This window comes from Microtus pennsylvanicus, chromosome 2 (assembly GCF_037038515.1).
Source record: "Microtus pennsylvanicus isolate mMicPen1 chromosome 2, mMicPen1.hap1, whole genome shotgun sequence".
NCBI lineage: Eukaryota > Metazoa > Chordata > Mammalia > Rodentia > Cricetidae > Microtus > Microtus pennsylvanicus.
The window spans coordinates 71,143,155-71,165,558 of NC_134580.1; the positions used below are offsets into that span (position 1 = coordinate 71,143,155).

A 22,404-nucleotide genomic window follows, 5' to 3' on the forward strand; every position below is an offset into this window, starting at 1 on the left:
ACTGCAGGGGAGGAAGAGGCAGGAGGATCCCTGGCTCACTGACCAGCTATGTAGTCAAATGGGCCAGCTCCAGATTCAGTGAGAGACCTTTCTCAAAAGAGATAAGGTGGAGAGTGATAAAGACACCCAACACCAATCTCTGGCCTTTACACAGACATTGTGTGTGTACGTATCTGAGTGTTTGCGTGTGAGCGCACACACACACACACACTGTTAAAAGGGGATGGAGAGATGGCACAGTGGTTAAGAGCACTGGCTGCTCTTCCAGAGGCTCTGAGCTCAATTCCCAGCAACCACACGGTGGCTCACAACCATCTCTAGAGGGATCTGATGTCCTCTTCTGACAGAAAGCAAATAGAGCACTCATGTACTATTGTACAATAAATGTCTTTAAAAACTATTTGGAAAGATATTCAGAATGTATTATGAGAAATAAAGCTCCTTTGGAGTATGATCACATGATGCCATTCCTGGCCAAAAAATGTTTATAATTATACACACATAGCAATTTCATACAAAAGAAAAAACATTGAAACAATAACAGTGGTTACCTCTTGGAGGCAGAGTATGGAATAAATCTTACATCCCTTTTGCTGAGCTGCCTTTCAAGCTGTTCACAGTGCAGGAATGCCCTGAGGCTATGCATTTTAATCTACAAGAGGTATAGGAGAAGAGCCTCCCTTAGTTCTAAACCCCAGGAAGCCACAGGCCACCACAGCAGCAGGATGACAGCCCCGGGCTGGCACTCACAGCACAGACCTCCTGCTACACTTGAGTCACTCACACATCTGTCAGCTGAAACATCTGGGGGCAAGCCAATGGGAGACATATTCCCTTGGACTCTGGGGGCGAGGCGTCAGGTACCTGGAAAGCTGGGCCAGGGCCTGTGCCGTCTCCTTGATGCGAAGGGGGTTCTGGTTCAGCACATCGATGGAGGGGACAAACAGACAGGCGCGGCTGATGTCATCCGTGTAGTAGTCACTGTCTGCGATAGCCGTTAACAGTTCGTTGTACTCCCGGGAGATGGTGCTGCTCACTGGCACACCTGCATCATCCACGTACTTTTTCAGGGGATAGATGTACACCTTGATCTTGTTCTTCGGGTTGAAGCCACAGCGGTAGACATCGAAACACGTGTGCATCCTACAGCTGAGATCCCCCCGCTCGGGGATGGGGCTGGCAGCTGGCAGCCTGACCACCGGCACTTCCCGGATGCTGCGTTTCTCCACACCCCCGTCACTGGAGGACTCGATGGAGTGGGGCCAGAACTGGAACACGCCTGTGGCGATAAGGCCCAGGAGGACAATGGAGAAGAGGGTGACATAGTAGAACCTGTGCTTGGTCTTCATTCTTGGGATGAGGGCGGGACCCCGAATATTATACTTGACTGATGCACACATAATGGCACAGATAACCTCTTCCTCACACGCCTGGTCATCAAAGACAAACACAGGGAAAAGCACATGTTTAGGATGGCAAGCAACACCCTGAAAGGACTGAGTTGTTCAACTTTTAATACATTTATTTAATGTCTCTATTTTTTCCCCCAAACAAGGTCTCACAAAGCTCAGGCTGGCCCTGAACTGGCTATGTAGCCAAGGATGGCCTTAAAGCCCTGATCCTCCTGCCTCCATGTCCCAAAGACTGTGATTACAAGCACAGGGCACCAGACCCAGCTCTAATATACTTGCCTGTTTCCTTTACATGCTGTGTCAAAATGGCAAGGGCTTCTGACACTGCTAATATATGCAAATACGTATTTCCATATATAGGATAATTTATTTAGTATTTAATTCTATAAATATATAATGTCAATACACAATATAAAATTATAGCTATGCCCTATATATATTTATCTTTTAAATTTATCCATTGTCTGTATATATGTCTGTGCACCATGTGTGTGCCTGGTGCCCATGGAGGCAAGAAAGGGGTACTGGATCCCCTGGGACTGGAGTTACAGACAGTTGTGAGCTTCCATGTATGTCTGTGTGTGTTCCATGTGTATGAAGGAAACATGAGTCCCCTGAAGAGCAACCAGTGCTTTTAACTGCTGAGCCATCCCTCCAATCTCAACTCTATGTATATTTACTTTAAACATAAGCGAGGAAATGTTGGGCACTGGGAAGGAGGTGCTGACCAAAGAAGAAAAATCTAAATAAAATAACTTCAGATATTTATTTTGAAACATTCACCTGCCCCAAGTGAAAGTTTATCTGGACCAAAATGATGCTCTGTAACTTTAAAATCAGTTCTCATTCATTTATTCACTAATAAGCCATCATTGAGCCTCTACCAGACAGTGGTAGGGACAAGGCTGACCCCACCTAAACGGGGAGAAGACGAAGCCAAGGGATGCAGGGTGTGGAGATGGGTCAGTGCATCTCAGAACAGCCTCCATCTTTAACTCTAAAGATGTTGGTATCTTATAATGAAAGTAAAGGCTGGCCCATTTCAACGAAAAGTATACAAGTCAACAAAGCCAGAGAACCAAAGTAAGGGGGAAAGGGAGGAGGGGTAAAGTGGCGGGAGAGAAAAAAAAAAGAGTGTGAGAAAATAACATATCCAGATGCCAACAGCTCCTCCCACCCATGAATACACACAGCAGCACTGTACCACCCAGGAGCAGAAGCCCTGGCCCTTCCCTGCAAGTCCCCTTGGTCTGTCACTTGCAGAGAGCATTCTAAGACTTTGAGCCTGGGTCCCAAGAAACCTCAGTTTCTGCAGCTGTCCTCTTGGGAACTCTTGCCATACAGGCGTTTGAGCAACCGTGGATGGTACCCTTAGACACCCACACTGTCCCCATCAAAGCCTGCACGCTCTTGTCGCTCTAAGCCACTGCATTTTCGAGATCAGTTACACAGCAGCAGAAAAATCTGTATCAGGGCAGAGACAGAGAAGAAACCATTCAGTGCTCAGCTAAAAAGACAGTATGAAGCTAGTCTTATGTCACCTTATGTGTGTCTTATGACACACAAACGTCATCTGAAAAGAGGGAAGATTAATTGAGAAAATACCTCCATAAGATCCAGCTGTAAGGCATTTTCTAAATTAGTGATTGATGGGGAGGGCCCAGCCCATTGTCAGTGGTGCTGTGCTATCCCTGGGCTGGTGGTTCTGGGTTCTAGAAGTAGAACGGAAGTAGAAGTGGGTGGAGCAAGTCATGAGGAGCAAGTCAGTAAGCAGCACCCATCCAAGGCCTCTGTATCAGTTCCTGCCTCCAGATTCCTGCCCTGTTTATGAGTTCCTGCCCTCATGGCGTTTGATGATGAACTGTTATATGGAACTGTACTTTACTCTCCACCTTGTGTCTAGTGACAGTGTTTCGTTGCGGCAATAATAACCCTGACTAAGATAGGCACACTTGCCCTGCAAACCAGGCCGACTTCCCACAGCTCGTGCCCAGGTGCAATGGGTGGGACACAGGCTGAAGTGGAATGGTTGCTACAGACTGACCAGGAATTGCAACAAGCCATGTTCCAGTTCATGTAGAAGGCCCAAACTGCACAGAGTGCCTACTATACTGATCTGCCAGGGGAACTGTGAGCAGAGGGAAGTTACTGAAAAGCCCAGAGATCCTCAGCGGGCTTATCGGTCATCTTCACTTTTGCTAAGTAGAGCACCCATCACTGCACACACTGGAAGACTTTCCAGCCTTGACCACTGCAATTGCAATCACTGCCAGTCCGGGTGGGACTGGCATTGTAAGAAGAGTTCACCCCTGTCTCTGGGACGTGAATCAGCATGCCAGGATCAGACTAGCATGCAGCAGTCCATCCATGGCAGGAATATGGTTTCAGAGGACCACCTCTCTGACACCTTACAGTCACCCCACTGGCCCCAGGCCCAGTGTGGACTATAGTTCTGCCTCCCTAGGTGGCCCCTAGGGTTTGCAGAGAGAAAGAGGTGAGGCAGATGCTGTACCCCACCAGCCCACATACAAAATTTTCCAACAAGATCTCTAGGTCTTCTTCAATTCTAAATCAGTAGTTACCAAACACCGCAGGGTAAACACACAAGGGAGACTCATGGCCCATCATAGCACCTCATCCATGTTGGTCTACAACAGAGTTGGAGAATCCACCATTGAGCCAAGGTAACTTATTGTATATAGTCATTTTGAGACCTTTGCTAATTTTAGACCAACTCCTTTCACACAATAGTTTCCCAGTCTTCCAATCACACTATGAAATCCACTTTTTGGCCAGAAGACCAAATAGGCTGCCCTTGAACCTTTTCCACTCTCCCAATTTTGGGTTCCCTCAAACCCAATTTTCAGGGTCACCTATAGCACTGCAACAGAATGCCAGCTGCAGCCTCCCCTTCTTTCTCTCCATGCCTCCTAAGGATCCCACAGACCATCTCCCCTGGCCTCCCCCACCTCATAGCTGCAACCCAGCCCCCAACTCAGACAGACACCCCCTGTTCAACCACAGGCCTTGTACCCCCAGAAGACCAGGGTAGGCTGCCCTTGGACCCTTCCACTATCTGTTACCCAGTCCCAATTTTCAGGGTTACCCCTAGCACTGTAACAGACCATCTACCCTGGCTTCCCCTTCCCCAGTCTCCGGCACCAGCAAGCATTCCCCTTGAACACACCAGCAAAACAGGCAACACACAGCCAGAGAGGAAACAGAAACCAAAGAATAAAACAGCTACCTAACAAAGACAAACAGAAATCAGCAGCTAGACCTATAATCACCCCAAACCTAAATGCCTAGAGGTAAGCATAAGAACACAGTAACAGTCAGGGCCATGCATCTCCACCTGAGCCCAGCTAGCCTACTGCAGCCAGACCTGAACATTCCAACATAGCTGACCTTGAAACCAACTATGAAGATGACAGAGGTCCTTGAGGAGGAAATGAATGAATCCCCTAAATAAATCCAGAAAAGCACAAACAAACAACTGTAGGAAATAGTTAGACCTATTAGAATTACACCCGTCTTCTCAAAGGAGACTCAGAAAGCCAGAAGGGCCTGGACAGAGGTGCTGCAGACTCTGAGACCACAGATGCCAGCCCAGACTACTATAACCAGCAAAACTTCCAGTCACCATAGATGGAGAAAATAAGACATTCTGTGACAGATAGATTTAAACAATATCTATCTATAAATCCAGCCCTACAGAATATGCTAAAAGGAAAAATCCAAACCAAGGAAGTTAACTACACCCATGAAAACAAAGGAAATAATCTCATACCAGCAAAACAAAAAGAAGGGAAACACACACACACACACACACCCCAAGCAGTGTCTGAGCTGGCTGCCCATCTACACTGCTTCTAGGACCATGACCTTGTCACAGCACAGTGGGTCAAGACAGACTGGCTGAGTCCGTCCCTGCCTCGCCATCCACTATGGACCATGTCTGCCTTGCTGTCTGTGGCTACGGACACCACCTGACCGCTGACACGACTTTACCTTTCTCAGGAACTTGAGAACTCAGTCCTTGGTACCATGAAAGTCGATCCCAGCCTGCAAGGGGCCAGTGCCGAGCTTGCTTCTCAAAAGTGCCAGCCACTCCTTAGCAATTCCACATTACCAGATTGCCGGCCTCTCTCTGATCAATTCCATACTACCAGAATGCCGGCCTCTCTCTGGTCAATTCCATATTCCCAGAGTGCCAGCCCCTCTGCCCGTTCCATGTAACAAGAGGACCAATCCATATTACTAGCAATTCTATATAACCAGAGGTCAAGCAAACACTGTTATCTCTGGCCTCGAGTAATAACCTATTTAAGCTATCTGCCTTCCCAAACTGAACTTCCAATGGTTTCTTCAACACTCTGCCCAGAAGTCCTGATACCTCCCCTCATTTACTGTAGACCATGGTTTCCACTAACATTTTGAGTTAGGTAACTCTCTCACTGGGAAGCTATTATACAGATCAGCCTCTACTTGGTAAAAGCCAGGCCTCTAACTGTAACCACCAAGAGTATATCCAGACATTGCCAAATACCTCTGAGGACAATGAACTCACCCCAGGGTAAGAACCTGTGGCTTAGGCTACGGCTGCATCCAAGTTTCAAGCCTGTCCAGCAGCACATTAGGACCAACTCCTGTTATCCAGCTGGGTCACTGCCCTGGATCATGAGAGAATGCACCCGTCTCCATACACCGCATATCCAGTTTTATAGCACGCTACTACACATACTTCCCCCAGCTGCTGTTAGTCTGCATAGCCAGGTCCTGCGGCCACAGACATCGGAAGACTCCCCACTTAGGGAAAGCTGCAAACCAGAGGTGGAGGCAGATCCTGAAGCAAAGCAGCTGCCCCAGGGGCGGCTCTGCGAGGGCTAGGCTGGGCAAAGCAGCTGCCCCAGGGACAGCTCTGCGTGGGCTAGGCTGGGCAAAGCAGCTGCCCCAGGGACAGCTCTGCGTGGGCTAGGCTGGGCAAAGCAGCTGCCCCAGGGGCGGCTCTGCGAGGGCTAGGCTGGGCAAAGCAGCTTTCCTCTACCTCAAAGACCTGCTGCAAGATCCGAGGACATGGAAATCCAGAGAAGCAAAGTTCTTAGTGTCCCCAGTCTCTCTGTTCACAGCCCTGGCCACAGATGCAGGCTGTCTGTGCCCTCACCTCCTCTGAAGCTCTGCCACGAGGATGGTTCAACTCCAGCATGATCCTCACACCAGCTGCAGGACATAACTGCCACGGAACTTCCTGTGTTCCACATGTGCCCTGAGTTGTCACCTGGCTGCCCAGAACCTATAATCCGCGATGAAGGCTCCTAAGGCAGATGGCAAGAGGCAGCCAACGCCACTACCCTTCCATTACCTCAGGCCATACCCACTCAAGGCCAAGCCACCACGCTGGGGCTGACAACCTCCTAGCTAGCTCTCAACCCAAGCTGCCACAGTAGGAGTCCTACAACTGTTCTGCTAGAGGGCAAGGGTTACCAATGCCTTGTTTTACACTGCTGAGGGGTCCTTGCTGCCGTCTGAGGGGGAGCAAGTAGGTCTCAGGACATGTTCTCAGGGCTGCTTGCTAGGGCCATTTGTAGACTTCTAGCATGGTCTGTGCTCTGCCAAACTGAGAAGAACAACATGAGCACAAGTTGCTGCCAGGAGAAGACTTCAGAAAACCCAGTGAGAAGCCGGAAAACTGAGTGGTGACACTGGACTTGGTTAAATCACTGAGCTGGGCAAACAACTTAGTTCTGCTAAGAGCCCTGAAGATTCATACAGAACACACAACCTCAGAAGCATCTGACTGACAGGGAGCTGAGGCACGACAGCCCACTCCTCCCGGCTCAAGGAAGCCTTCACAGGCCAGCACAATACCCAGCGTCTACACCGACTCTGAGAAATAAAACTGAGAATGTGGCAAGCACTGGGGTCAGAACACATACACAAAATAAGAGAGACTGGGGCGAACGGCAATGGGGCTCCAGCCCAGTGGCAGCGAGCTGGCTGCATATGACCTAGGCCCAGAAACACAGTGATTATAATAATAACCAGCATCCACATGGAGGCTCACAGCCATCTGTAACTCCAGTTCCAGGGGATCTGATGCCTTCTTCTGGCCTCTGCAGGCACTGCAGACACATGCACACAGTACAAGTGCATGTATGCAAGCAAAGCAGAACACTCACATATAAAATACAAACAAGTCATTAAGAAAAGTAATTAATTTAATTATTAATTAATTAATTCGAGCTGGTCAGGAACGTGTCATCCTGCTCTCTCCTCCCCTTCGAACCCTCAAACTCCTCACCTCAAAACCAAAATGCTGGTGCCATCCACCACATAGGGGAGCATGGAGGTACTGGGAATGGCTGTGACACCTGTCTGCCATCAGGGTGAGACACTAGAACCTGGAATTGCTCCTACCTGACACTGGCCAGAACCACCTTTCTTCCAAGCCGCAGGTTACAGCCAATCCACTCAGCCCAACGCACCAAGTCACAGTTTTCTGTCCTCCTAGGCTTTTTGGAGATGTCCTGCCTGCTGAACTCCCGCCACCACTGCCACACTGGGACTTACCCTAACTCTTCTGAAAACAAAGTAGGCGAATAGACACTAGCTCACAATGCACAGCCTTGCCTGACAGGATACCTAAAGTGCCAGTGCGGCTAACTACCTCTAAAAACAGTTTCTAATATCTAATATCTAATGGTGCACATCACAGTGGACACAGGAAGTAACGACCCCTCCTCCACACATCTGTGTGAAGAGCTTTACACGCATATGTTCACTCAGTCTCACTTCACCTTCCTGAAAGCGCTGTGCGACTTCTGAACTCCCTGTGGTAGAGAGAGGTCAACAGCAAGGCTAAGATCCTCCAGGGTTCCCCAACAGAACCAGCAGTCTGGTTCTCAAATGACTACCCATCCGCACAGGCTAGTGCAACTAGGAGGCTGAAGTCAGGGGAAAGGATTGAGATGACAACCAACTGTGTCTTTTATTACCATGAGTGTGTGTGTGTATATACATATATGTAATAGCCTCGGGCTCCGGAACACTCAAAGTTCAGTTCGAGGACTTAGAACACTTGGTCGATTTACAGAGTTGAAATGGACATGTTCCGATCTCGAGACAACATCCACAGACCAGTAAGTGAAAGCGCCCTTCTGAACCGGCACGTCCTAATAAATGACACCAAGCCATCATTTGACTCTCAGAACCGGATCCTGTTCCCACCATCGGGAACGCATCTCCCAACTATCCTGAGCTGCTGGCACACGCTCAGAGCCAAGGGGTCCTGGGAGACCGCGTCCCCGGAAGGCACCGGCCCGGGAGAGCCAAGGGGCAAGCCTCCCCGGGAGGACTCGAATCCCACGGAGGTCCCGGCGAGGCGCACGGGCCCGGGGGAGGGCGCCCCGGGGCTCCCCGAGCCCAGCCCTGAGGCCCGGCCGGCCCGCGCCGCGCTCACCTCGGAACCGGTCGCCTCCCGCTCGGCCCCGCGCTCCGTCACCGGCTCTTGCAGCCGGTCGTGAGCCACGGCCGCCCGTGTGTGGTCGCGTGGAGACTGGAGGCCGCCGCCAGCTCCAGGTCCGCAGGAACCAGCTGGGAAAGCAGCGCAGGCCTCTAGCTCGCGGCGGCTGACACGGCGCGCACTGCGCATGCGGAGAGGTCGTGCCGCGCCCCCTGCTGGACGGGAGGAGTCAGCGCGGGCGTGCATCCCAGCCCTGGCTCGAAAACCTGCCCAGAGGGACCCCCAAAGGCACCAAGTTCCAGAAATAAAATTGTCAAAACAAAAAACCCGCAAGAATTTTTGATCGGGCATGGTGGCTCCTACCTGTAATCCCAGTACAACAGGAGGATCAGGCACTAGCTCGAAGGTAGCCTGGGCTACATAAGTGATACCACCCCCAACCATACAAAGCATTTTATGCATACAGGGCACAATTTACCCTAAGAAAAGTCTCTCCACTTCTTGCAACATTCATTGCACTGTCTCTAATAGTAACAATCAATGGGAGCAGTGTACATAATTAGGGAATAATTTGAGGATACACACCCATCGGCAAGAAAATATATCCAAGACAAGCTAATAAGAAACCATGATCTCTAGCAAGAGAAACTCTCTTTTAAGTAAAATGTGCTTGTGGGAGAGAAAAGTAGGAGAAAATGTGTAAATAGATGCTTGTGTCCAGGCATAAATAAAATATTTTTCTGGAGCCGAGCGGTGGTGGCGCACGCCTTTAATCCCAGCACTCGGAAGGCAGAGGCAGGCGGATCTCTGGGAGTTCGAGGCCAGCCTGGTCTACAAGAGCTAGTTCCAGGACAGGCTCCAAAGCTACAGAGTAACCCTGTCTCGAAGAACAAACAAAAAAAAATTTTTTCTGGGAAAAAAATCCAAGAAGCAATTACAGCAATTTTGGAAGTAATTTTAGCAACAACTTTTTGTCTCATGCATAGTAGCATCTGTCACAAGGAAGCAAATCTTAAATAGCAAAAAGTGACTTATGGTAACTGAACCATCCTCATCCTACCTGGACTTGCCTTTGCTGGCTTTAGTTCTCAGTCTGGCCATAGGAAGTAACTACATTTTGGTCTTGATTGTACTTTAGTGCCACCTAGTGGACATTGTTACTCCAGTGTTTTATGACTAATAGCTCCTTGTCACAGACCTAGGGAGATTGGAACAAAAACAACCTAGGAACAGAACCTTCTGTTCACATTCTTCTTCCCCACATCTAGCAGAATATGGATCTTTCCTCCAAATACACCACACACACACACACGCACGCACGCATGCAAATGCACACAAACACCACTATTGAACTCAGAATACACACATCCATTTGAGAACTGGATGGGTGACAGCAAGGCCAATGGCCAATATTAGCACAGTCAGATTCCTGGAACAGTGGCTATGTCTTTTTTTTAAAAGATAACTGTTAAGATTTTATTTTTATTATGTATTTGTCTATGTGTAAGAATGTGCATGAAAGTGAATACAGAGGGCAGGAGAGGGAGTTGGATCCCCTGGAGCTAACTCATCTCTCCAACCCAAGGCTTTCCTTCTTAAAGCAGGTCAGCAGTAGCTAGCTGCACAGGGAGACTATCTTCTTTCTCATCTATTTCCTTTGCATGTGTGATTTTTTAAGCATGTTCTTAAAAATGATTTATACATACTCCTTTAGAATTTACTGTGTTACAGACCTGGAGAAGACAATAATCAACTTTATATGGAAAAACAAAAAACCCAGGATAGCCAAAACAATCTTATATAATAAAGGGTCGTCTGGAGGCATTACTGTCCCTGACTTCAAACTCTATTACAGAGCTACAGTATTGAAAACAGCTTGGTATTGGCATAAAAACAGAGAAGTCAACCAATGGAATCGAATAGAGGACCCAGACTTTAACCCACAAACCTATGAACACCTGATTTTCGATAAAGGAGCTAAAAGTATACAATGGAAAAAAGAGAGCATCTTCAACAAATTGTGCTGGCATAACTGGATGTCAATCTGTAGAAGAATGAAAATAGATCCATATCTATCACCATGCACAAAACTCAAGTCCAAATGGATTAAAGACCTCAATATCAGTCTGAACACACTGAATCTGATAGAAGAGAAAGTGGGAAGTACTCTACAACACATGGGCACAGGAGACCACTTCCTACGTATAACCCCAGCAGCACAGACATTAAGGACAACATTGAATAAATGGGACCTCCTGAGACTGAGAAGATTCTGTACAGCTAAGACAAAAAGGCAACCCACTGACTGGGAGAAGATCTTCACCAACCCCACAACTGACAAAGGTCTGATCTCTAAAATATATAAAGAACTCAAGAAACTAGACTGTAAAAGGCTAATCAACCCAATTACAAAATGGGGCACTGAGCTGAACAGAGAATTCTCCACAGAAGAAGTTCAAATGGCCAAAAGACACTTAAGGTCATGCTCAACTTCCTTAGCGATCAGGGAAATGCAAATCAAGACAACTTTAAGATACCATCTTACACCTGTCAGAATGGCTAAAATCAGAAACACCAATGATAGCCTTTGCTGGAGAGGTTGTGGAGTAAGGGGTACACTCATCCATTGCTGGTGGGAATGAAAACTTGTGCAACCACTTTGGAAAGCAGTGTGGCGGTTTCTCAGGAAATTTGGGAACAACCCAGCAATACCACTCTTGGGAATATACCCAAGAGATGCCCTATCATACAACAAAAGTATATGTTCATCTATGTTCATAGCAGCATTGTTTGTAATAGCCAGAACCTGGAAACAACCTAGATGCCCTTCAATGGAAGAATGGATGAAGAAAGTATGGAATATATACATATTAGAGTACTGCTCAGCAGTAAAAAAACAACGACTTCTTGAATTTTGCATGCAAATGGACGGAAATAGAAAACACTATCCTGAGTGAGGTAAGCCAGACCCAAAAAGAGGAACATGAAATTTACTCACTCATAATTGGTTTCTAGCCATAAATAAAGGATATTGAGCCTATAATTCGTGATCCTAGAGAAGCTAAATAAGAAGGTGAACCCAAAGAAAAACATATAGGCATCCTCCTGGATATTAACCTTCATCAGGCGATGAAAGGAGACAGAGGCAGAGACCCACATTGGAGCACCGGACTGAAATCCCAAGGTCCAAATCAGGAGCAGAAGGAGAGAGAGCATGAGCAAGGAACTCAGGACCGTGAGGGGTGCACCCACACACTGAGACAATGGGGATGTTCTATCGGGAACTCACCAAGGCCAGCTGACCTGGGTCTGAAAAAGCATGGGATAAAGCCGGACTCGCTGAACATAGTGGACAATGAGGACTACTGAGAACTCAAGAACAATGGCACTGGGTTTTGATCCTACTGCACGTACTGGCTTTGTGGGAGCCTAGGCAGTTTGGATGCTCACCTTACTAGACCTGGATGGAGGTGGGTGGTCCTTGGACTTCCCACAGGGCAGGGAACCCTGATGGCTCTTTGGGCTGACAAGAGAGGGGGACTTGATTGGGGGAGGTGGAGGGAAATGGGAGGCGGTGGCGGGGAGGAGGGAGAAATCTTTAATAAATAAATAAATTTAAAAAAGAAAAAAATTTACTGTGTTAGATATTGTCTCAGTTAGGGTCACTATTGCTGTAAAGAGACACCATGACTACAGCAAGTCTCACAAAGAAAACGTTTAATTGGGGTTACAGTTTCAGAAATACAGTACATTATCGTCATGATGGGGAGCATGGCAGCATGCAGGCAGATGTGGTGCTGGAGATGAGAATCTTTACATCTCGCAGGCAACAGGAAGTCGGTGGACACACTGGGCAATATCCTGAACATAGGAAATCTCAAAACCCACCTCCACAGTGGCACACTTCCTCCAAGACGGCCACACCCACTGCATCAAAACCATACCTCCTAACAGTGCACTTCTTATGAGATGATGTGGAACAATTACACTCAAACTACCAGTAACATAAGTGTTAACCATGGGCCTTGGGAGTCCTTACCTCTCTTGGAGTTTTTATAGACTTAAACTTGCACAGTGACTAGAATATGGCAAGTGTTCCGTGTTTACTGAGTGACTGAAAGGTGCTAGGTTCACGGAAGAGCTAACTAGGAATAAGACAGACGTACAAGGAAACTTACATAAAGCAGAGGGTGAAAAGTAACCGAGAAAGATATATATACATAATGCCTCAGGCTGGAAAGGAAACAGGACACTTGCAATTGGAGAGGTCTGTGCTCACGCAATAGCTAACTTCTCAAACCCCGTGTGGTGGCTGACTCCTGTAGGAAACCGAGGCAGGAGGTAAGTTTGCAGGCAGGTTGAGCTATATAGTGAACTCTGTCAGGGGTGGTGTTGTCCTGGGACAGATGACAAGAAAGAGAATAAATCCTGTATGTATCAAAATCAGGTATGAAGAATCAGCAGTCAGAGAAAGCAAGCATCCTGCAACCCAGCATGGTCAAAATGGTGCATCTACACTTGTGGGTACACAAATGATAAGAAGCATGACAGCTTAGAGTCTGTTCTATTAGAAATTTTGTAAACAGATGGACACCCTGAACATCTTTAATAATAGTAATTCCCTAAACATTTGTTAAATGATGCACTAGAGTTTATATTTCTTATACCTACAGCCACACACACAGTATTCTTTGTTATACATGTACTATATGTAATTTACATGATATGTAAACTATACCCAGGGTAGATGGGTGTAGTTTCCCTTGAGTCAGAGGTAGCCTGAGCTATATAGTGGGTACCCACTGTATATAAAATGAGATAAATAAAACCAGGGTCTTGACATGAAGTGGTACGTCTACATATTGTCAACGATAAAGAATGTCTTTTTTTAAAGCATTGAGAAACTGAAGGTGGGAGGACTCCATAGCAAGACACTTATCTCAAAAAAAAAACCCCACAAAGTAGGGTCTACAGAGGGATGCTCCTAAGTTATACACAAGACTGATGCTATCTTTATACAGGACGTGAACATCTGCAGATTTTAGTGTTCCCAAGGGGGATGTGCACCAATCCTCTGTGGACACAGAAATGCCTGTATTATAACACACAAAGGAACCATGTTTCAGTAATTTAAAAAACATTGGGGAAAAAGGTACATTTTCTAAGATATAAAATTCAAAGAATAAGGCAAGTTATATCTAGCTAGAGAATAGATTATTAAATCGCATAAAGTGTGAAGGAAATTACTCAGACTGTAGCAGAGAGAGCAAAGGAGAAGGAAAAGATGAAAAAGACAGTAAGAGACTGAGAGGCAGCCAGTCTGTCTACCATATGGTCGGTAGGACTCCAAATGGTGCATTGGTGTGAGTGAGAATGGCCCCCACAGGCTCATGTATTTGAATGCTTGGTCCCAGTTGCTGGAACTGTTTGGGAAGGATTTTGTATTAGAAGAGAAGGCATGTCATTCAGGAGAGCTCTCCCAGTTAGCTCTCTTCTCTCTGTCCCCTGCTTGTGGATCAGGATGTGAGCTCTCAGCTGTTCCTGTGGCTATGCCTTCACTCTGCCATCATGGACTCTAATCCTCTGAAATTGGACATACAATTAAATGCTTTCTTTTATAAGTTACCTTGGTCATCAAGTTTTATCTCGGCGATAAGAAGGTAACTAAGACAAAAGTTGTCTTAGTTTTGATGGCAGAAGTTACAAAATAATCCCACACTAGTTCAGAATTGCATATAATAAAGGGTTATTTATCTAGGGGAGACTCACAGATCACTGTCCTAGATCACAGTCCTCTGCACAAATGGGGAACAGGAACAGAGTCTAGCAGCCGGAAGTGAGAGCCAGAAGCAAAAGAGAGTGCAGGCTTTAAAGCTGCATTTATAGTATAAGAGACCATGCCAAAGTGGGCTGGTATCTTAAAGACTATTGGCTGAAGGAGCAAAAGGAACTCCCACAGCACCTTCCAATTTTGTTTAAATAAAAGAGTTCCAAACCTAACACAAAACTATATATACTACGAACAGATATCAAATATAAGATTAAAATTACAACCAGCATAAACAATATTAAACAAGGAACATATGCTAAATGTTTTAATAAACATTCTATCCTAAGGAGTCTAAGTCTTGTATTGGAATTGGTTTGGCTAGATCATTAGAGGATGGTAACTACAACTATCTAATCTTCAACCCAATCAAAGGCCTGAGAAGGGAGATAATATTACTAAGTAGGCAGGAAGTACAATCAAGCAGCTTCCAAACTCTGTAGTAGATGACAGAGACAATTGGTTGTCTGAACAATCACTCAAAGTCTCATTTTCAATGTTGAAACAACCAACTTTGGCCAAGGCCTAGAGTAACTGACATACCATTTTCAGAGGTAGGAAAATTTTTCAAAACCATATTATCCTGTCTTGGCAAGATTTGACAGTCTTTTCTCTTGTATCCTGCTTGTCCAGTTTGGACATCATGCACTTTATCAGTGGTCAAGGCATGGGCAGTTTGCCAAGAAGAAAACAAACTCGAAGTGGAGTGTCTTTAGTGTTCAACACTCTCTCAGGAACAGATTGGTGCTGCCAGGAGAAATCGTGTCTCATGTCAACAGAATCCTAAGTTATTTAAATGCCATGTTCTACAGATCATTGAAGTGGTTGAAAGTTACCTATCAATGCAGAATGCAATCTTTATGTATTTAAAGAGCCTAACTAGTCTGACTAAAAGTATAACAAACATGAATGACTACTGACCTATAATACTTAATACCTGTATAACTTAAAGATTAAGACTTCATATCACAATATTAAACAATCTTTAAACAACTGTATAGTAAAGGAGGACAATGACCTCAAAATGTAAACAGTGTATAAATGTGTTAATCAAAGGTAGAAATATATAATGCAATATGATAAATATATCCTAAAATTGTTCAATATACAAAATGTCTTAGACAGAGGTAGAAACATGCAACATACAATTTGACAAAATAACTTTGCATAGGTGTACAAATATTGTAAACAGAAATAACAAATATACTTTGAACTTGTATCAATATACAAGAAACTATACCAGTGTAATTGTCCATAAATAATAGCTCACAAGTTTTCACTCTATTACTCACTATTGTTATTATTATTGTTACTATTATTATTATTAGTGTGAATAAGTTCACACTAAATTGCCTATTATCCCATTCAATCTTTCCTTTCTTTGAGCTCTCTAGGCCTACATAATTTCCACCGCAGCCCCAAACTCCATGCATGTAATAATCAACCCCTTAATGGTGTCTCTAACCATGAGGACAAACTTTGTTGAGAGAGGGAATGCCACTTTCTAGAATTGCTTCCTGCTGTCATGGGAGCAATGTTTTCTTTTTCCTATGGGATATGGTAAAAGTAAAATGATGGTGAAGTTTCAAGATTAATGTTTTGTATAATTGCAAATGGTCTCTGAATAGTTGATAGGGTATTTTTGTTTGCTTGTTTGTTTTGAAGTTCTTATTTGGGGTTCTGGCCAGAATGTTGTGAAAAGGTGCACAATTTCCGCAGCTGGTACCCAAAAAACTGGTCTCATAGTAGTGCTATCAGCATCATGACATCATATCAACCAGGTGGAGTCTTGTTGTGGGCCCCATCTTCTTCCTGGAAGCTTCAAAGATTACTGCAGGAAAATCTGTTGTTCATTGTGGAGAACTTAAGCATTATTCATATAGACATATATTCAATGAAAGATATGATATAAACTAAATGGGCATAGAGAAAAGTAAAATATTTCCTTAAAATCTATCTTCTTTCTGTCCCATACCAGATGGCTCCTGCCATAAGACAGAAATTCTGAATTTTTATTTTAACAGCATGCTTGGATTTAGAGAAGGATAGCCATTGTCCAACTCCAAAGCCAGCTCTTATTTTTAAGTAGAGATGTATATGTGTCCAAATAATCAAATTTTATCATGCACATAATACAGCATCATAAGGCAAATTTCTCTTTGCTTGTTGATTCTTTCTAAATAGCCATCTTTTTATTTTTAGGCATATAGATGTCCAAGGTCTCTCCACTCTTTAAAGATGAATATTTTCCTGCTAAGACAAGAACAGAACCCTGCCCCAACCCTTATGAGGTTTTCTTACCACCTCTATGGATGAGCCATCATTTCTCTTTCTTAAGAGGTTTCTCTTTTTCAAACAGAATCTTAATCAATTTTGATGGTATCCATAACTTTTCTTCTTCTGTGAAAACAAGAGTGAAACTCCTTCCCCAATGTAGCAATCTCCTGATTTCCATTGTGAGGTCAGCACATCCTTGAAATATACTGACTGATTTAATTCAGAAGTTTTTTCTATTATCCAATGACTCTCCACTACTGCTCCTGTCTCATTGGCATTAAGAAAATTCAAGGTTAATAAAGCATTATGCAATCTATTTCTGGGGGTATTTTCCATCCTTTCCTGTTTGTTTAGCATATACTTTATAGTTTGATTTGATCTTTCTATAACTGCCTGACATGTAGGATTGTTTGGTATACCTGTAATAACACTTTATATTATAATAAGCAAAAAACTCTTTCATTGTCTTAGACACATATGCTGAACCATTGTCTGTCTTTATTTGTGCAGGGATACCCATGATGGTCATAACTTCTAATAAATGTGTGATTACTGAATCAGCCTTTTCTGAGCTCAAGGCAGTTGCCCATTGAAAACCTGAATAAGTGTCAATAGTATGGTGTACATATTTTAATTTTCCAAATTATGTAAAGTGTAACACATTCATCTGCCAGATTTCATTACTTTCAGTACCATTTGTGTTACTTCCTGCAGGTAGTGGTGTTTGGTTATATAAAGAACAAATAGGACATTTCCTTATAATCTCCTTAGCTTATTGCCATGTAATAAAAAACTCCTTCTTTAAACCTTTGCAATTGACATGATGTTTCTTAGGAAATTCTGAGGCCTTCAGCACACTTCCAATCAATAATTGATCAATTTCTGCATTACCTTGTATTAGAGGACCTGGCAGACCTGTATGGGATCAGATGTGTGTTATGTATATGGGACAAAGCCTCATTATATTTTGAACCTGTAGGAATAATGAAGTCAATTCTGTATCATCTGGTATAAATTCAGCTGTTTCAATATGCAATACAACTCTTTCTGCATATTGTGAATCAGTAACTATATTAAGAGGTTCTTTAAAATCCCTTAGCACCATGAGAATAGCATATAATTCTGCCTTTTGGACAGAATTATAAGGGTTTTGTTCCACCTTACTTATATCTTCTAATTTGTAACCTGCCTTTCCTGATTTTTTTGCATCAGTATAAAATGTACGGGCTCCAGTTATTGGTGCATCACATACAATTCGGGGAAGAATGCAAGTAGTTCTCTTTATAAGGTTAATTCTATCACTTTTGGGATAATTCTTATTAATTTCTCCCTAAAAAATTAGCACAAGATCTTTGCCAAGGTTCATTATCTTCCCATAATTTTTTTTTATTTCATCAGCAGTAAAAGGAAATATATAATCCCTGCTGGGTCTATATCTGCTAGTTGATGACATCTCAACATTCCTTTTATAATTAATTCAGAGACTTTTTCCACATAAGTTTTTAGTTTTTTACTTGGTTTATGTGGTACAAAAAAAAAGATCCATTCTAAGGTAAGATCTTCCCTCTGCATTAAAATTCATGTAGGGGAATTTCTGGAAGGCAATATGACTAGAATACAATTAAGATTTGGATTCAGTCTATCTACATGTGCCTCCTCTGATTTCTCTTTAACAACCATCAATTCTTTCTCCACTTCCTCTGTTAATTCTCTGGAACTATTCAAGTCTTTGTTACCATCTAAGGTTTTGTTTAAATAAATTATTAGGTCAGGTGCTATCCCAACAGCCAGTCCTAGACTGAAAATATCTCCTAACAATCTTTGAAAGTCATAAGAGTTCATAATTGGTCTCTCCTAATTTGTGCCTTTTGTGTTCTAATTTTCTATAAACCTATTTTGTAGCCTAGGGAATTGACAGAATCTCCTCTTTATATTTTTTCAGGAGCAATTTGTAATCCCCATTTAGGTAAAACTTTTTTTTTTACTTCTTCAAACATTCTTTCTAAAGTATCTGCATGCCATGCTCCTCACCCCCATGATGATAATGGACTGAACCTCTGAAATGGTAAGCGAGACATCCCAATTAAATGTGTTACTTTATAAGAGTTGCCATGACCATGATTTCTCTTTTCAGCAATAAAAATCCTCACTAAGATAGAAGTTGGTACCAAGGACTGGGATATTGCTGTGATAAGTCTGACTATGATATTGTTTGGAGTAAAATGGCCTTTGGGAGTTTGGGTTAGAAAGGCAGTGGGATGCTGTACGTGCTGCTTACTGGGCCATACTAGTAAAAGCATGGAAGGCAGTGGTATGGAGTATGATTTAATGAACTGTGGGGTGCTCACTCAAGAGGTTTCAGAGGAGAAGAATTTTAGTATGTTGCCTAGAGATTGCTTTTGTGATATTTTAGTGAAAAGAGTGGCTGCCCGTTGCCCTTGTCCAAAAAGTCTGCCTGCGGCTAAAGCAAAGGGTTTTGGATTAATTCCATTGGCAGAAGAAATCTCAAAACAACCTAGTATAGACTCTGTTTTTCAATGATAATTGTAATGATGATTTATAATGAAAAGGAACAAATTCATCAGGGTAAATGACAAAATGAAAATTTTGAGAATTTTGAGAGCACTGGGAAATGGAATGGAGCTAAATGCTATGCTCAAAGAGATAAACACATCAACAAGTAGAGTACAGGGAGTGGTGACCACATGGCAAGATTTCATCCAGCTAAAGTTTCCAATTTATGAAAAAGAACTAAAAAAGCTTAGAGCCAGAGTGTGGTGGGGCACACCTCTAATCCCAGTCCTGGGAAGATAGAGGCTGGTGGTTCTCTGAGTTTGAGGGCAGCATGATTTACAGAGCAAGTTTCAGGACAGCCACGCTTAGGTAGTAATGGACAGAAAGCTGGTGAAGATGTAATTGAATGAGGGGGCCATGTTCCAGCCCCAGCAAGCAGAACTCAGCAGCGTTGGCCACATTGTTTTAGCTTTACAGTTAAGGATAGGAGTTATAGAATAAAGCTGGTCAGTCCAGGCATGTGTTGGGGTGTCCCTGAACGGAGGCCTAGCAGAGAGGCCATTGCACGAAGCTGTGAAGTTGAAGCCTGGATTGCCTTGGAGAACCTAAGATGTTAGCAATACCAGAATCACAGAATGTCTGCCAAAGGCACCGGCTAACAGGGAGTGGAACCAATCCAAGAGAGAGAAGTGTGTGTGGCAGTCAACAAAGCTGATCAGAGTTGGAGATCTGAAGAGCATTTGACAGCAGACATGAAGATGCAGAATTTGGAGTTTCCCAGTTGGTTTTCATTCTCATTTTGGTCCAGTATTTCCTCACTATGGTATGCTTTTGGATTTTGATTTTTACAAGGGGATCAAAGTTAAGAGATTGTCATGCATCTCAGAAGAGACTTTGAAACAAGTTTGAGACTACTATTGACTATAGCAACTTTTGAAGTTGGACTGGATGTATTTTTTTTTTTTGCATTATGATATAGCAATAAGCCTTTGGAGGCCAGGAAAGGGAATGTGATGGTTTGAAAGAAAATGGCCCCCAAAGGGAGTGGCACTATGAGGAGTTATGGCCTTCTTGGAGGAAGGGTGTCACTGTGGAGGCAGGTGTTAAGGTCTCTTTTGCTTCCTGTTGCCTGCAAGATGTAGCACTCTGCCGGGCGGTGGTGGCGCACGCCTTTAATCCCAGCACTTGGGAGGCAGAGGCAGGCGGATCTCTGTGAGTTCGAGACCAGCCTGGTCTACAAGAGCTAGTTCCAGGATAGGCTCCAAAACCACAGAGAAACCCTGTCTCGAAAAACCAAAAAAAAAAAAAAAAAAAAAAAAAGATGTAGCACTCTTAGCTCCAGCACCATGTCTGCCTGCACAATGCTCCCCACCATTGTTGACAGAGGTTTCTGTCCTGCCCGATTCCACAGCCATTCAGTCCCAAAGAAACACACAGAGGCTTACAGTAATTATAACACCGGCTGGCCTATTAGCTCATGCTTCTTATTAACTAATTCTTACATCTTAAATTAGCCCATCATTCTTGTCTGTGTTAGCCACGTGGCTTGGTACCTTTAGCAGTGAGGTGTTTTCATATTGCTTCCTCTGTGGCTGGGTGATGACTGCAGACTACTCTTTCCTCTTCCCAGAATTCTCCTGTTCTCATTGCCTTACCTCTATTACTTCCTGCCTGGTCACCCCGCCTATACTTCTTGCCTGCCTACTGACCAATCAGTGCTTTATTAAAATAATACAAGTGACAGGATAAAAGGCCATTGTCCCACAGCACACCATGATAATGGACTGAACCTATGAAACTGTAAGCGAGCCTCCCTACTTAAATGTTTTACTTTATAAAAGTTGCCAAGCTCATGGTTTCTTCACAACAATAAAAACCATAAGACAGGAGGAAACCCAGAAAAATCTAAGAAAAGGGGAAAAAAAAGCCAATGATAGGGAAAACCACAAAATAGAAAAATGGGAATGGCCGGGCGGTGGTGGCGCACGCCTTTAATCCCAGCACTTGGGAGGCAGAGGCAGGCGGATCTCTGTGAGTTCGAGACCAGCCTGGTCTACAAGAGCTAGTTCCAGGATAGGCTCCAAAACCACAGAGAAACCCTGTCTCGAAAAACCAAAAAAAAAAAAAAAAAAAAAAGATGTAGCACTCTTAGCTCCAGCACCATGTCTGCCTGCACAATGCTCCCCACCATTGTTGACAGAGGTTTCTGTCCTGCCCGATTCCACAGCCATTCAGTCCCAAAGAAACACACAGAGGCTTACAGTAATTATAACACTGGCTGGCCTATTAGCTCATGCTTCTTATTAACTAATTCTTACATCTTAAATTAGCCCATCATTCTTGTCTGTGTTAGCCACGTGGCTTGGTACCTTTAGCAGTGAGGTGTTTTCATATTGCTTCCTCTGTGGCTGGGTGATGACTGCAGACTACTCTTTCCTCTTCCCAGAATTCTCCTGTTCTCATTGCCTTACCTCTATTACTTCCTGCCTGGTCACCCCGCCTATACTTCTTGCCTGCCTACTGACCAATCAGTGCTTTATTAAAATAATACAAGTGACAGGATAAAAGGCCATTGTCCCACAGCACACCATGATAATGGACTGAACCTATGAAACTGTAAGCGAGCCTCCCTACTTAAATGTTTTACTTTATAAAAGTTGCCAAGCTCATGGTTTCTTCACAACAATAAAAACCATAAGACAGGAGGAAACCCAGAAAAATCTAAGAAAAGGGGAAAAAAAAGCCAATGATAGGGAAAACCACAAAATAGAAAAATGGGAATGGCCGGGCGGTGGTGGCGCACGCCTTTAATCCCAGCACTTGGGAGGCAGAGGCAGGCGGATCTCTGTGAGTTCGAGACCAGCCTGGTCTACAGAGCTAGTTCCAGGACAGGCTCCAAAACCACAGAGAAA

General features: G+C 44.1%; 1 protein-coding gene across 1 annotated transcript in view; it reads right to left on the reverse strand.

Annotated features, from left to right (window-relative positions):
* The window catches only part of Ext2 (exostosin glycosyltransferase 2), a 142,732-nt gene extending 133,673 nt beyond the window's left edge, over window positions 1-9,059 (reverse strand). The window contains exons 1-2 of the mRNA XM_075961491.1: window positions 8,872-9,059; window positions 865-1,430 (exon numbers count right to left, since the gene is read on the reverse strand). Coding sequence (XP_075817606.1) covers window positions 865-1,400 — 536 coding nt within the window. The 5' untranslated portion in view covers window positions 1,401-1,430; window positions 8,872-9,059. The remainder of the gene's footprint in view (window positions 1-864; window positions 1,431-8,871) is intronic.
* Window positions 9,060-22,404: the final 13,345 nt, after the last annotated feature.